The sequence below is a fragment of the Cinclus cinclus genome, chromosome 5 (assembly GCF_963662255.1).
Source record: "Cinclus cinclus chromosome 5, bCinCin1.1, whole genome shotgun sequence".
Taxonomy (NCBI): Eukaryota; Metazoa; Chordata; class Aves; order Passeriformes; family Cinclidae; genus Cinclus; species Cinclus cinclus.
In genome coordinates this window covers 14755987-14770675 of record NC_085050.1, presented here as the reverse complement: position 1 = coordinate 14770675, position 14689 = coordinate 14755987, and the positions used below count along the sequence as shown (strand labels likewise).

At 41.2% G+C, this 14689-nt stretch overlaps 1 protein-coding gene across 1 annotated transcript; it reads right to left on the bottom strand.

Annotated features, from left to right (window-relative positions):
- Positions 1-440: 440 nt before the first annotated feature.
- On the bottom strand, positions 441-3910 carry C1QTNF7 (C1q and TNF related 7). The gene is made up of 3 exons (XM_062492680.1): positions 3891-3910; positions 1887-2125; positions 441-1072 (listed from the first exon to the last, which is right to left on the bottom strand). Exons 1-3 carry the CDS (start codon positions 3908-3910, stop codon positions 441-443), a joined length of 891 nt encoding a protein of 296 aa, XP_062348664.1.
- Positions 3911-14689: the final 10779 nt, after the last annotated feature.

Sequence of the window (14689 nt, the reverse complement as noted above, 5' to 3'; positions counted from 1 at the left end):
TTCCTCTCTTATCTGTTTTTTAATGTATTCCCTGTCTTAAAATGACCAAAGATTATATTGTAATGAATTGTTCAATTTTACTTTAATGTAATATACAAAATATCCATTTAAAATTGCAATTTAATACATTTTATATAAAATCCAATGTACAGTATCTTAAATTTGTTTAAATAGTATTATAAATGTAACTTTAGGGAAGAGTCAGTCCTGGAGTGATGCAGTCTTTTGTTAATTACAGTTCATTTTGATATCCCTGCTGTTCATTAAAAAAATCTATCCTAGATTCTAGACATATCCTTATGAGTTCAGATTTGGTTCCAGTCAAAACAAGAATGAACTCCCAGATACATTTTTTTTTTCATTTCGACTTTGTTTTCCCCACACAGATGAATAAAATCCTTTGCTGGGGCCTCCAGTTTGAATGCCATTTGACATCTGCTTCAGAGCTCATCTTCATCTGATAAGGCATCTAGGTAATCTGTATCAACATATAAGAGAAATCCAGAAAACAAGCTGTCTGCCCACGTTGGATCAGAAAATAGACCATTTTGGTCAGTGTAGAAGATTTCAAGCCATACTTCATCTTCTGGCTGAAGGTAGATCACTGTGGATCCAGAAGCTACATCGTGGTTGCCGGTGTTCGCATCAAAAGTCTTGATCCGGTACTTCCCATTGTGAACCAGCCCAATTGCAAGGTGCTTGTTGGCTAAGGTGATATCGTAAGAAAAATAATAAATCCCTGGGATGGCACAAATGAACTTTCCTGTGGATGGGTTGTAATGCTCCCCCTCGTTGAAGAGGACTTTATTGAATACAATTGGTAATCTTTCCTCTGGGTAGCTTGTGGTGATGCCAACAGAAAAGGCAGACTTCAGCACAATCTTTCCACACTTGCAGACCCCTGGTGCACCTGGCTCTCCTCGGTCTCCTTTATCTCCCTTAGGTCCAGGTGGTCCAACTGGACCTACTTCACCTTTGGCACCCATCAGTCCTCCAGGTCCTTTCTTACCAGACTGACCTTGGTCTCCTTTCTCTCCAGCTGGTCCTAATGGCCCAGTCTTTCCTCTTAAACCTTCAAAAACATTTTAAGTTAGTTAATCGTTGCACATATCACCTCAGTAAATGATTGTGTGGGCTACTGTATGTGCCTGAACAAACAAGAAAAACATGGTCAGAATTTCAAAACACTCTAGAAATACTTTCAAAATTTTCTAGTAAGTTTGCGAAAGGAATGCCAGTTTGGAACAAATGACCAGACTTCACAGCCTGCAGGTCCTTTGTTTTTATATTCTTACTAATCTTCATGTGTCTTGATTACACATTAACGAACTTTAAATGTAATCAGTCTAATGCTGCCCAAACTACAGGCACTGCTGATGGCAAGGACAGCAGCATGACTACCTACACAGTGATACTTGTGCACTAAATATTCCCTATAAATAGAGCATTTTTAGTGCTAATCTTTTATGCCTGGCTAATGGCACAGGTGAGACTATTTATTGGACACCACACATACTTCATTCTTCCCAAATTTTTTCTTAGCATCTGTGCAAAGAAAGGTTGTGCATTTACATTTCTTTACACTGATATAAAATGTGCATATTAGACAATATCTAGACTATATCTATTAGATTATATCTATGCACTATATACGTGCATACTTTCTTTCTCTCACTATATTTCTATATGCATCACACTTAAACCCGCACAGGCACACACACACATTCATCATTTGTATATGTATACATCATATACATATACATATATATATATATATATATATATATATATATATATGTATGTATGTATGTATGTATGTATAACTGTGATGATGAAATGTCTTGCTTTCTTGTACTGCTGTGTTAGGTTATTCAAATATTCAATACCTGCACTCCCCTTTTCACCTTTTTCTCCCTTCCTGCCATCTCTACCATCTCTTCCTGGAAGACCAATGCGTCCATGTGGCCCTGGGGATCCACTGGCACCAGGGGGTCCTGCAGGGCCTGGCAAACCTGGGATGCTACAGATATATCTGGTGTAGTAATTTTCTCCTTTGGTCTGGCTTTGAAGAGGTTGTTCACTTGTGTAGATGGCAAAACTTGTAATGTACAGCAACACAAACATCCTCAGATCTGGAAAGAAAAAAAATTAATAAGACACTCTAGTCACATGCAAATGGCTCTGAATATGCAAAGAAGTGTGGCCCTGTGATGCATTATGCACGGGAAGAGGTACAGACCTCATCCTGGAATTTCTGCATTACCAAAATCCATATAGGAGGCAAGAAGGAAAGTCTGACAGATTGGGGCTTTTTCTGGGCACTGTACATGTTGCTGTATGTCTTTCAAGTAAGTAGCTGTAGACTGACATAATGTAACTGGTGAATATCACCTTTTAGGGGCCAAATGTTGACACATGAAAAAATAATCTGGATTTTTTTTTCAATGCAATGACCTTCGATTGCACAGCTTATTTTTGTTCCAGGCCCTATATAAAAGCCCTCTTGCTGGAGGGAGTTAATCTGTGCTAGAGGCATGTGCCTGTAGTGAGGATAAAGCTTACATCTTAATTTCATTTTGAAATTTGCCCTTTTGGTGGCAAATGATTCTCCAGTTTAAATAACTGCAGCAGAAACTTGCTGCAGCTGCAGAAGGACGGTGGTTAGAGAGCTTGGAAACAGCACAAATAAACACCCTAATCGGTCAGGTGGAACCAGGCAGCTGCCCTGCCCTCCAGGGGATGGTGGAGGGTGAATGGGCTGCTAACAGGCTGAGTTTTTTTAAGCCTGGCTTGGGCTGCCGTATACAGTAAACTATGTTGCAATATCTTTCAAGAAAATTGGTTAAATCCTTACGTATAGTATTTGGGTGTTTTTATAAAATATTGGATGGAAATTAGATTTCTCTGCCCCACTGTATTTGGGATACTAAAGAAAAGTAACTGTACAGTGACATGCTGAGTAATTGCAGTACCTGATATACAAACGTGTCTTAAATTAGTGTTGCATTAGCAGAGAGTTAATCATGGGTCAGGTGAGAACCTACAAGTCAAGCTGTTTTTTCTAGTTCCTTTGCTGTCTTCTCAGAAAACTTGTGTGGGTTTTTTTATTGGAGCTGTCCATTCCATCAGAACTAATTTACAGAATTCAAGGAAATCAGAATACACTGGTTTCTGTAGGGAGAAAAAGAAGAAATAGAATGGGTGATTGAGAAAAATATCTGTGAAATGCAGTCTATCTTTTTTTTTTAACAGTGAATCATGGACTCGTAGAACCATTAAGGTAGGAAAAGACCTTTAAGATAAGATTATCAAGTCCATCCATCCACCTAACACCATCACCATGTTCATCACTAAACAATGTAAAATCCACACATTTCTTGAACACTTCCAGAGACGGTGACACTGCCACTTTCCTGGGCAGCCTGTTCCAATGCCAGTTGACCCTTTCTGTGAAGAAAGATTTCTTGCTACCCAATCTAAAACTCCAGTGCCACAACTTGACATTATTTCTTTTCATCCTGTCACTTGTTCCCTGGGAGAAAAGACTGATCCCCACCTGGCTACCACCTCCTTTCAGGGAGTTGTAGAGAGTGACAAGGTCTCCCCCAAACCTCCTGGCTAAACACCCCCAGCTCCCTCAGCTGCTCTTCAAAGAACCTGTGCTCCAAACCCTTCATCAGCTCTGTTGCCCTTCCCTGGACATGCTCCAGCACCTCAGTATCTTTCTTGAGGAGGGGTTCCAGAGCTGAACACAGGATTCAAGTGGCCTCACCACAGAAGTCACACCTCAAGTGACCTCGGTGCCAAATGCAGGGGAGCAATCACTGCCCTGGTCCTGCTGGCCACGCTATCTCAGACATAAACCAGGTGCCACTGGCCACCTTGCCCACCTGGGCGCACTCTGGCTCATGTTCAGCTGCTGTCACCCAGCATCCCCCAGGTCCTTTTCCACTGGGCAGCTTTCCAGCCACTCTGCCCCCAGCCTGTGGCACTACCTGGGATTGCAGGACCTGGCACTTGACCTTGTTGAACATCATACAACTGGCCTCAGCCCACTGATCCAGCCTGTCCAGATCTCTCTGCAGAGCCTTTTAATCTAGAAATTGTTGTTCTCATTCTCCCACCCTCTGTGATACTGATTAGCATTAACTGATTTGTTTAAAACCCCAAGCCATTACATTTATTTGGAGTTCATGATGTTTCAACTGCTGTATGAATAGCATGGTCAGATCTATTCAGCAGGGGAAAGATCAGCATATACATATATACATGCATATACACATACACAGCCTTTATGAGGAATCTTTTATTTTACAGAGTGGAAAATTAGAAACTATTATGGTATCAGTGGTAATGCAGAAAAAAAGATGAAAATACTGTATTTGGAGAGAAATAAGCAATGCTCCAAAATTCTCTTAGGTGATATATATTCTGCTTTTCATTTTAGACATCTTGCATCAAATTGGCAGAAACCAAACTATTAATTTTGCTGTCATTTGATAAAGCCTTACCATAGAGTCAGGCACAGCAGTCTCCACAAATGGATTAGCATATGAATGCTGAACTTTACAGCAGAGCAGCAAACGATAACTCCAAGGCAGTTGTTAGCTACAAGATGAACTTCACAGTGACGTTTGCTCTGATGTACTACTGAGTGAACTCAAATAAAGCTCATGGATTTTCACAGGACTTAAATCAGGCACAAAAAAGCTCTCTGCAGAGAAGAAACACTTTAAACACTTAGCCAGGAGGGAACAGCTTGGAGGGACTTCATGCTTAAGGCTGCATATGCATTTTACACAAAGCTGATGGATAAGAAGCAGACATGACCTAAGGATCAAGGGCTGCAAAAAAAACCCCTGCTCTTTGCCAGATGAAAGTCTGAATCAGTAGGCTGGATGTTCCCACACTGTGTTGCATGTAAGCCAGGCAAAAACAATCTCAACAATTGCTAGTTTTGCCTGTGTCAAGGATATTTTAAAAATCAGAGTAAAAACCTTCACACAGCTGCTCCTGTCACTGGCTGGCCAGTACCTTATTGATGTGTGAAGCTGTCTCTAGCTCCCAGACCTCCCCTGCTGTTCTTCCCATGTGCCTACAGGAAATTAATTAGTCTGGGACACGTATTTCTGAAAAGACCATGGGAAAAATGTCATTTGGGGAAGGTGAGGGGAATGGGGTTGTTGAGATAAGGATGTGCCTTAGATGGCTGGGGCATTGTGTTTGGAGGACCAATTTGGGGAGGAGAAGGCATGGAGGACAATATATGGAGCTTTCATCTATGTGTTGGGGGTCTTAAGGAGTGATGGGGCTGTGTGGCTGATTTGTGGGAATGCAGTAAGGCAAACAGAGCTGGGCTTGGGAGAAAATGATGATAATGGTTCAGGTGATGATATTTATAGACCGGAATTTAGTCTTGGGGGAAAACAGAAATCTGCTTCCAACTGTGGTAGTAAAAAAATGACATTCTGGAAACCACGCATTAAGCCAGAGATTCAGGACTTCTCTTGCCCTTTGAATTCAGACTCTTGCATTTTTTGTGCATAGCATTAGTCATTTTAAAAGGGGGGGGGGGGGGGGGGGGGAGGGGTGGGGGTGTGCCTGTTTGTTATTGCAGTCTCTTGGAAAAAGACTCAAAAAGAAATCTCCTCAGGCCAAGGAAGGAATCAGTGTTGATTGAACCCATGCCCCTATTTCCCAGTGAGTGTCCTAAAAGCACCACTGAAATGTTAAAGGGAAAAAGAACATATGACCATGGCTTTTGAAATTTCAGGTTGGCTTAGGGGCCAAAATCAGAGATTTCAGTTCACAAGGATTTCTGAAGTTAGAGGGTATAGCAGAGTTCCCAGATCACTTTCTCAGGAGTCACCTATGTTGTAGGAAAATATTTGTTCACAGAGAGTTAACTGGGAGGCAGAACATGAATCATAAATAACACTTTGTTCTTGGCTTCTGGTTGTCCTTTTCAAAGATAAAAACTTTTGTCCGTAAACTGGAAACAAAGTTGTTTATATATGCCAAGTGATTTTTCTCCAGAGAAAAACAACATTTGAGGAGTTCAATGTATTTTTCCAAAAACTGAAAGCCAGAACAAGCACATGGTATTCTTCTTCAGAACAATAACAGACATCTTCATCATAGACATCACCAAAAATAATAATGAAAATTATATAAACTCAGGGTTAGAATAATGTTATTCCATGTTTAAGAAATTGCATTTCAATAGGTTTCAAATCCAGTATGTAGAGCAATAGTGCCCATCAAGGCATTCACTGGAAATGATGGACATGCTGAGCAGTTCTAGTCATAGAATCTTTGGATGGTCTGTGTTGGAAGGGACCTTTAAGATCATCAAGTTCCAGACTCCTTGCTGTGGGCAGCGACACTTCTCACTAGACCATGTTGCTCAGAATGGTTTCTGAAAGAGGTTTTCCAAGTGAGTTCTTAAAGTCATCTCATTAATTTAATACTGGAAAAACATTAAATAAACTTTTCTGAACCTTGTTGCAGTCTGTTAAGGTGGCAGATCTACAGAATCAAAAGCAGCATGGCCAGCAGGTCAAGGGAGGTGCTTATGCCTCTCTACTCCACTCTTGTGAGATCCCACCTGGAACGCTGTGTCCAAAACTGGGGTCTTCAGTGAAGAAAGACATGGACAAGCTGGAGCAGGTTCAGAGGAGGTCACAAAGATGGTCGAAGATCTGGAGCACCTTTCCTATGAACATGCACTGAGACAGTGAGTACTTAATGATGGTACTTGTGAGACAGACGGCAACAGATTTTTTAGTAGGGCCCATTGCAATAGGACAAGGGGATATGGCTTTAAACTAAAATAGAGTAGATTTAAAATAGATAGAAAAAAGAAATTTTTATAAAGAGAATGGCAAAACACTGGAACAGGCTGTACAGAGAGGTGGTCAATGCCCCATCCCTGAAAACATTCAAGACCAGGTTGAACAGGGCTACAAGCAAAGTGCTAATTGAAGATGTGCCTGATAATTGGAGGGGGCTTCGACCAGGTGAATTTTAAAGGTCTCTTCCAACACAAGCTATTCCATAATTCTGCGATCTCCCTTGAGAACACACTCTGTAAGTTAGATCCCCATTGAAGCCAGGGGTCAGCAGAGGCTTTATCATTAAGCCATTAGAAAATCTCATTTCATTACTGATATACTCAGACTATGTCATTAACATTTTTTTAAACTTAGACAATAAGGGATTGTAAGAAATTCCCAGTTTTGAAACTTTCTGGTATATGATCTAATCTTTCTCACTTGTTCAACTATTTAGGGCTGATTCTAAAATTTATTAATTATCATTATTTTGAAACAAGCCTAGAAGATTTCCCATGAATCTGTTATAAATAAAAGCTGGGTCAAGCGCCAGTAGCTATTAGTCACAAGCTACACTGGCTGCATTCTTACTTTTGTGTTGCTTTGCTGGCTATGAATTCACTTCCAGTACACAAACAGCTGTTTAGGGAGTAGAAGATGTGTTTTAACTTCCTTGTGCACAAAGATGTAGATGAGAAGTTGTGATACTTGTGGGCCTTTTCTGTCTGCAGCCCTGGCAATGGATTAGTGGTAAAGAACAAGATAGTCTACACTTGGCTTTCTCTTTTGGCTTTCCAAATGCAAAGGCCCCAAATACCCCACACTGCACCATGAATCCTCACTGTGAGATGCACAGACCTTCCCAGTCCAGGAACTGTAGGGTAGGAGAACCAAGGTGAATAAGGAGATAAGAAGTCAGGATGAGAAGCGAAGAGAGAGAGACATCTTCAGCAATTCATTTGAAATCTCACTGGCTGTGCCACTCTTTTCCCTCTTAAAACATGCTCCACAAAAGTCAGCTGTGTCCACATGCCTGAAGGGTTCTAACCTACCATTCAATCTGCCAGCACCACTTACCTTTCTGCAATGCCTCAGAAACGTACTTGTGGTTTGGCATGCCACACTCAGCAGTGTCTTTACTCTGTATGATTTTTATGCTATTAAAATATGTTTCTTAATGATGGATTTTTTCCCATGGATTTTACAGTGATTATCCACCTTCAGCTGGCCATGGCTTTATACATCTCCCAGCTTGTTTTGTGTTGGGGGGCTATGCTGAACTTCCAGATTTTCACCTCTAACACCACACCTTGCTCTAATGAATCAAGACCACAGCTGGCCATCACCACACTGCTTGGGTTAGCTACACAATCCAAAATCTTCACATGGCTTTACGCTGTTTTGTTTCCCTTGTCTAAGAAGGGGAAAGTGACCCAGCAGTTTCTGAGCACTCTGAACTTCTGATTCCCAGTACCAGAATGGCTGATGGTGCTCAAAGGAATCAATCAGCCAGTGGGAAGGACCATTAGCTAAATATTGCTGAGAAAACAATCCTTAAAGGCCTCATTAGCAGTGCTGACATTTAACAGTCTCACACTCTTAAGTTCGTAGTCAGACATGTTTGAACAATCTTCTTCATAACTATGTTGAATGCAGTCAGATCCTTCAACCATGTCTCAAGCCTTCATGAAAAATTGAGTGTTTGTAATCAAGGCCAGAATTTTAATATGTTTGATTTTTCAAAATATCAGAAGAGTGGGATCAATTTTATTTCTTAGTGTCTGACTTTAAGCATAGTCTCTCCAGGTATTCCCATTATTTGGAAGATTGTTTTTTCTGAAAAATGCCAGAGACCCTGGTCAAGGTGTGTATTGGTGAGATAGCTTGACTCAGCTGGGGGGAATTTTAACAAGAATGCTGGCAGGCAAAGCAGTTTCACTGCCAGCTGTACCAGAACACACAAATAAATATAACCTGACAGAATTTGTTTTGACAGAAAGCCAAGAAGTGAGGCCAGTTGCTTACAGTTGGCAAGTAACATGGAGACAATAACATGTTTGCTAGGAATGTAGAGAAAAATGGCCAAGGTTTAACACTGGGAGACTCAGGATATGAGTGTTCCTACACCTCAGGTACAGGCTTATTTGAAATTTTTCTCTATTTTTGTAAAATAAAATAAGAAAAAAGAGACAGGAGCCTTAAATTAGAAGCTATCTTCAGGGATGACTTAGAATTTGAAGGGTTAGTTACAAATCTGGACTGGAATGCAGTATATGGAACATGTAGACATCTAGAGATGTGGATAGATTCCTAGAGCAGTGTGCCCATCTCCTGTGAAATGTCTTTCAGTTCAAGCAGGCTTCCTCCTCTTGGTTCCTCTCCAGCCCTTACTAGGAAAACTTCTGTCTCCTGTTTTAAGTCATTCTGCCTTGCCAACCTTGTGATGACAGAAGAGAAATAAAAAAGAGGCTGGGTAAACCATTTTGGATGGTCTGGAAAGAGGAAAAAACAGGGTGCTAAAATAAAATTTCAAACCACAAGGCACATGGGGACAAATAAGAACAAGAGTCACAGATTCCTGCCACAAATCATGGAGACAGTCTTCCCCTGCCTTGCGCCTTGTGCTCACTTGTGTTCCCACCTGGACTTTGGAGCAGAAGTCCATGGAGAGCTCCCCTTGTGAGAGCAATCACTTTGCACAGGAGTGACTGCTGGGGAGCAGCCAGTAAAGCAAGAACTCCTCTGGGAATTTCACTGGATATATACATGAATATCCTGTAGTCCCTGGGCATGGCTTAACTCTTATGGCCTCAAAGTAAATATGGTTTATTAGATAATGGACACCTCTGAAAATGGATTCTCCTTCATCCAGTTGCTCCCTTGGTACAGCATATGGCACCAAAGAACAGTGTTCACCATGTAAGGAGAGAAATGTGAAGAGAAGAAAGCTTCCAGACCCTCAAAAGGACATTCCTCCCCCAACACATTGTTTTCTTCTGGAAGTTCATCAAATGATATCACCCTGGCACTGTGCCTTTCTGGGAACTGTGTGGAAAAGTAGGCATCCAGCCAGGGACTGGATTCTACGTTGAACCAGGCAGAGACCAGAGGAGTAGTTAAGCAGTTTAAGAGCTTAGACTGCACTAAGCTAGATGATTTTTCTGAAGCAAGTTGGGAAAGGTGCCCATAAACTTTGACAGAGGAGCAGTGGGGCAGGGAGCAGCCTTGTTCAGCTGAGTGGCAGTCTCTTGTGCCTGTTCTGCTCTAAGTAGAAAAGGATATCTGTCCATGGCTTGACATGAGTAAACTTTTTCAAACACCATCATAGCTAAAATAGCAAATCTTTTAGGTGTACAGAGGGTACACTTGCAACACACCAAGCTCTTAGCTTTCCAGGTGGAAAACTGGAAGTTTTGCCTACCTGGGTGACACAGTTGCTCAGGACAGCAATGTGAGACCCAGGCTGTGCACAGCTCACAATGCCTGAACAACCTGTGGCCATATCAGTGCTGGCAGCGTTCTTGCAGGACCACATCCACAGGGCACTGCAGTATTCACTGCCCAGAGTTAATTGCAAGGTCTCCATCTTCTGACCCTTGGTGCCGTGTTGGCTTGGTCAAGAGCAGCTAGGATAGAGCTTCATCAAGAAACTGTAGTCAAACATAAGGGAGAGGTTATGACAGTGAACCTAAATCTCACAGAGGTGTGAGTGGCTGTGTTTTAGCACAAATGATACGCTCATTTTATGCTGAGGTTTTACTGTAAATTAGTGGTGTTTGAACTTCTGAAAGTCTAAGGCATTTTGAAATGGCACAAGAGCTTTGAAGCCTCCTGTGCTTTTCAAAATGCCACCAACACTGGCTTGCATCCCCAGCCTCTGGGACTGCCAGGCTCTCGCGTCAACCCTGGTGGTCTCCACTTTACTGCTCCAACTTGTCAGTAAAAACCTGGCTTCAAAATCAGCATAGTTTTCTGACTGTGGCTGTTCTGAGAAAAGTCCTGTTCTTGTGGAGGGAGTCTACCTCAAAGCTATTACTTCAACAGTATTACTTCCATATTTATGTTGGAACAGAAAAAGGAGAATTTGGCATGGTTTAGTCACATGTGCAATTGTTATGGTTAATGTCAGATTCAGGAGATTGGAACCAGGAAGATATAAAAATAGAATAAAATTTATGTAATGTCTGCTTTTGGGTAATAACAGGTTTTTAAAGTATGCTTCTTCCTGATTAAATCAAATCTTTTATTTTCAGTGAGGTTGACCTCTTTGTGAGACAGAAGGGCATGCACATTAGAAAGACAGCTTCAAACGGTTTGGAGCTGTGAAATGAAAAGCCATTTAAATTCGGTGTGGTTTGATATATTCTTGCTGAAAAAAAGATTTCTGTTTCCATAGAAAAGCAGAAGGGACAATGCATCCTCTCTCCCAGCAGACTTGCCAGGAGTGCTATCTCCATCCAAGCCTCCCCTTGGTATCTCCTCAGTATCTAACTGGTACCCAGCACTCCTCAGGACCTGTATTTCTATTTGATTAGGCTGATGCTCTACAACTTCATATCTTGTAGAGGTTTTTGTGTTGGGCAAGGGCTGGCTGTTCCCTGGGACTGGGAGCAATGGTATTCACAGGGAACAGGGTGGCAAGGCAGGACCTCTCCACCCAGAACCCATCCCTGCAGGGACCAGGGCAGCCTGGAGATGGCCAGAGGCAACCATAGCATTCAAGGCCAGACCAGAATATTGTCTTGTGCATGGGGGTCAGCTGGGCTGAAATGGAGTCCTGGACCATGGGCAGGGTAATGAGACACCCCAGGAGAGGCTGGCAGGGATCTCAGGGATGTCAACACCTGAAGAGCTCTGGGAGGTTGCAGGTTGCACTTACTCAAAGATGAAGACAGCATTGTGACCTGGTCTGGTAGCATAAATTCAGTCTACACATAAGGAATTAACAGTTTTCAGCACAAGGCATTCAAAGGTTTGTTTAATTCTGTATGGATCTTTATGCCTCTACCCACTGAAGTGTTCACTGAGCCACATAGACAACCTGTGTTCTTCAGGATTTTGTCTTGCTTTCATCTGTCTCCTAATGAGAACCATTTGTATGTTGGACTGTTTGGATTTGTAGAGTCTTAGTCCAACTTGTTTAGAGTTTGCTTAATACATGAATTGCCATGTACAGCGAAGTGTCAAACTTGCTTATTTGAAAAAAAAATTGGATTGTTCTTACAACACATTGTAAAAATCTAAAATATGTTTTAAGAGCTCTTTCATGTTGAAATAACACTGAAAATATTTTTCTTCTGTATTTCTTATTTATACAATTCTGGCAGGCAGTTTTACATCTTCAAGTAAAAAGCTTATGAAGAAAATGGAAGTATTATATCATTTATTTGTTTTCTAATTTGTACAAAGCTTGAAAGAGAAAATCTCATGCTGTTAGATAGAACTCTGGAGGGTCTATCCACCTGTTTAGTTAACTACTATAGACTACTATATGTCCTAATCACAGTATGTCCTGACATGTCTTGAAGAAAAGTTTAATGAGGAGAGGGAGAGGAGAAGAAAGGAGAGGAGAGGAGAGGAGAGGAGAGGAGAGGAGAGGAGAGGAGAGGAGAGGAGAGGAGAGGAGAGGAGAGGAGAGGAGAGGAGAGGAGAGGAGAGGAGAGGAGAGGAGAGGAGAGGAGAGGAGAGGAGAGGAGAGGAGAGGAGAGGAGAGGAGAGGAGAGGTTTGTCTTCTTTTGCTTGACACAAATTTGTCTGACAAAAATTTACATAAAGGAATGCCAGTTTTTCTTGTGATATAATAATTTCAATTTGATACACATAATCATGTGTCTGCCTGATTATGTATGTACTGAAATCAAATGCAAATCTCTCTTTTATTAGTGTCATTTAATCAAATTCTCAGAGAGAAAGAAAGAAAACGGAGCACAGAGTTTTCTTTCAAGAGATCTAATTTCTGTTCCTTGATCAGAAATGTCTATTCTGTGGCATTTATTTAATCTCACATGGTTTTATTTCTTTACCAATAAAATAACAACATCAATAATATCGGGGTAATATTGCTGTTGATGTCAAAGCAGGTAATTTCAAGAGCACTTTTCAGATTTTGCTTTTCTTAAGTAAATGTGAAGTGCCATTTTGTATTTCAAATTAATTCTCTCATGGGAGATTAAAATGCATGAAGTCAGCATAATTCTTGCAGGTTTTGTCATTACAGTGCAGATGAGGTCTACCATCTGATAACTGGGCACTTCTGACAGAAAGTGTTTTCTCACTTAAGTTCTTGCAACAATAATTGGTCTGGTTTCTTTTGAAATCCATCCTGTCTGGGAAGTGTTTGTTTCCTTGGGTTCCTCCAGGGAACAGCACAAAAAACCTGCAGCTGTCAGTCAACACGCCACTCTTCAGTAGGAAAGCCTGGCCTTTGTCTGGTAAGGAACAGGCTTTACTTTGCATGTGGTGGGATGTGATTTCAGCACAGTCTCCATGGGACAGAAGTGGGCATTCCCAGATGGTCTGAAGGTCACAGAATGTTTAGCAACCAGTTAAATCTTATTTTCACTTTAATTTCCCCTGATCTCAGTCTGTCAACAAGTTCCACCTAACCTCGAATCACAGAGTGTTAGAGTCACCTTAGGTTGTCCCCAGTCCAGCTGGTCTTCCCCTCACTGACTGAGATGCCACGAGAACAGCCCAGCTGGAGCCATCTGACCCACACAGCAGCACCAGTGTGCACAGCCAGGAAGGGTCCACTGGGGTGACCCCAAAGTCGGGGTGGTACCCTGTGCCGGGGGGTACCAGCTGGCGTGTCCAGACACAGCATCACAGGGCTACCCTTGGGGAAGGAGGAGACAGGACACACAGGAGGCACACAGTCATATCCATGGCTCACACAGCCTTGGGGTGCAACTGCAGAGCAAACACAACCCCAGGTAGTGGAATGTGCTGGGTTATGCCAAAATACATATATTTCTTACAAAGAGAAGGGATTGTAGAGAGCCCTCTTCACAATTACATGATCAGTGAATAAAATTCTCTGTTATTGTCGTGCCTGGAGTATTAAGTATCTCCAGATATAATTTACAACTATGACAATAAATTCAGTGTTATTTTGCAGTTGCAACTCCATGGCAGTAGACTTCCATGAGCCTTTTTGTATTTTAAGCAGTGACCTTGATTTAAATTTATTTCTTAAGAAATTCTGGCAAGTTTGAGACAAGCAGTATGCCAGAATCACTTCTAATGATCTGTCCCCCAGAAACTTTCTTACATAATTGTTAATACAAATAAAATATATATAAAAAAGAGGAGTCATGTAGGGCTTAGAGCATATCAGCTTCAAATTTCCATCAGGGTAAAGGGTTTTGCAATTTCCACTTTAATGGAAACCTACAGAGATTCAGAACATATTGACTTGCAAATAAAGTTGAAATACATAAAACATGGAGAAGTTTTATCTTGCCTTGGTTAAAATGACCTTTCTTTCTTTCTATTTAAGTTTTATAGCATGGAATCAAGATAGAAAACTGAAAAAAAAAATATAATTTCAAGTCTTTCAGATCAGTCAGTCTGACACTTTTCCCTCAGCCAGGGCATATTTTCATCACAGTAAAAGAAGTGTATGTGTACATGTGTGCATGCACACATGCACGTATATATCCTTACATTTACCAACCAAAGGAGTTATGTTTTCACTTAGCTTTTCTTCAGTGCCCTGGAGCATAGTGGATACATTTTATACAAAATATATTATTAGAGGGTTTTTTTTCTATTTGACTTTGACTGATGGAATTAATTTTCTTTAATTCAGATCTTTTCTCGGATGGCCTGAATTACAACGTACTTAGATTTTTTTT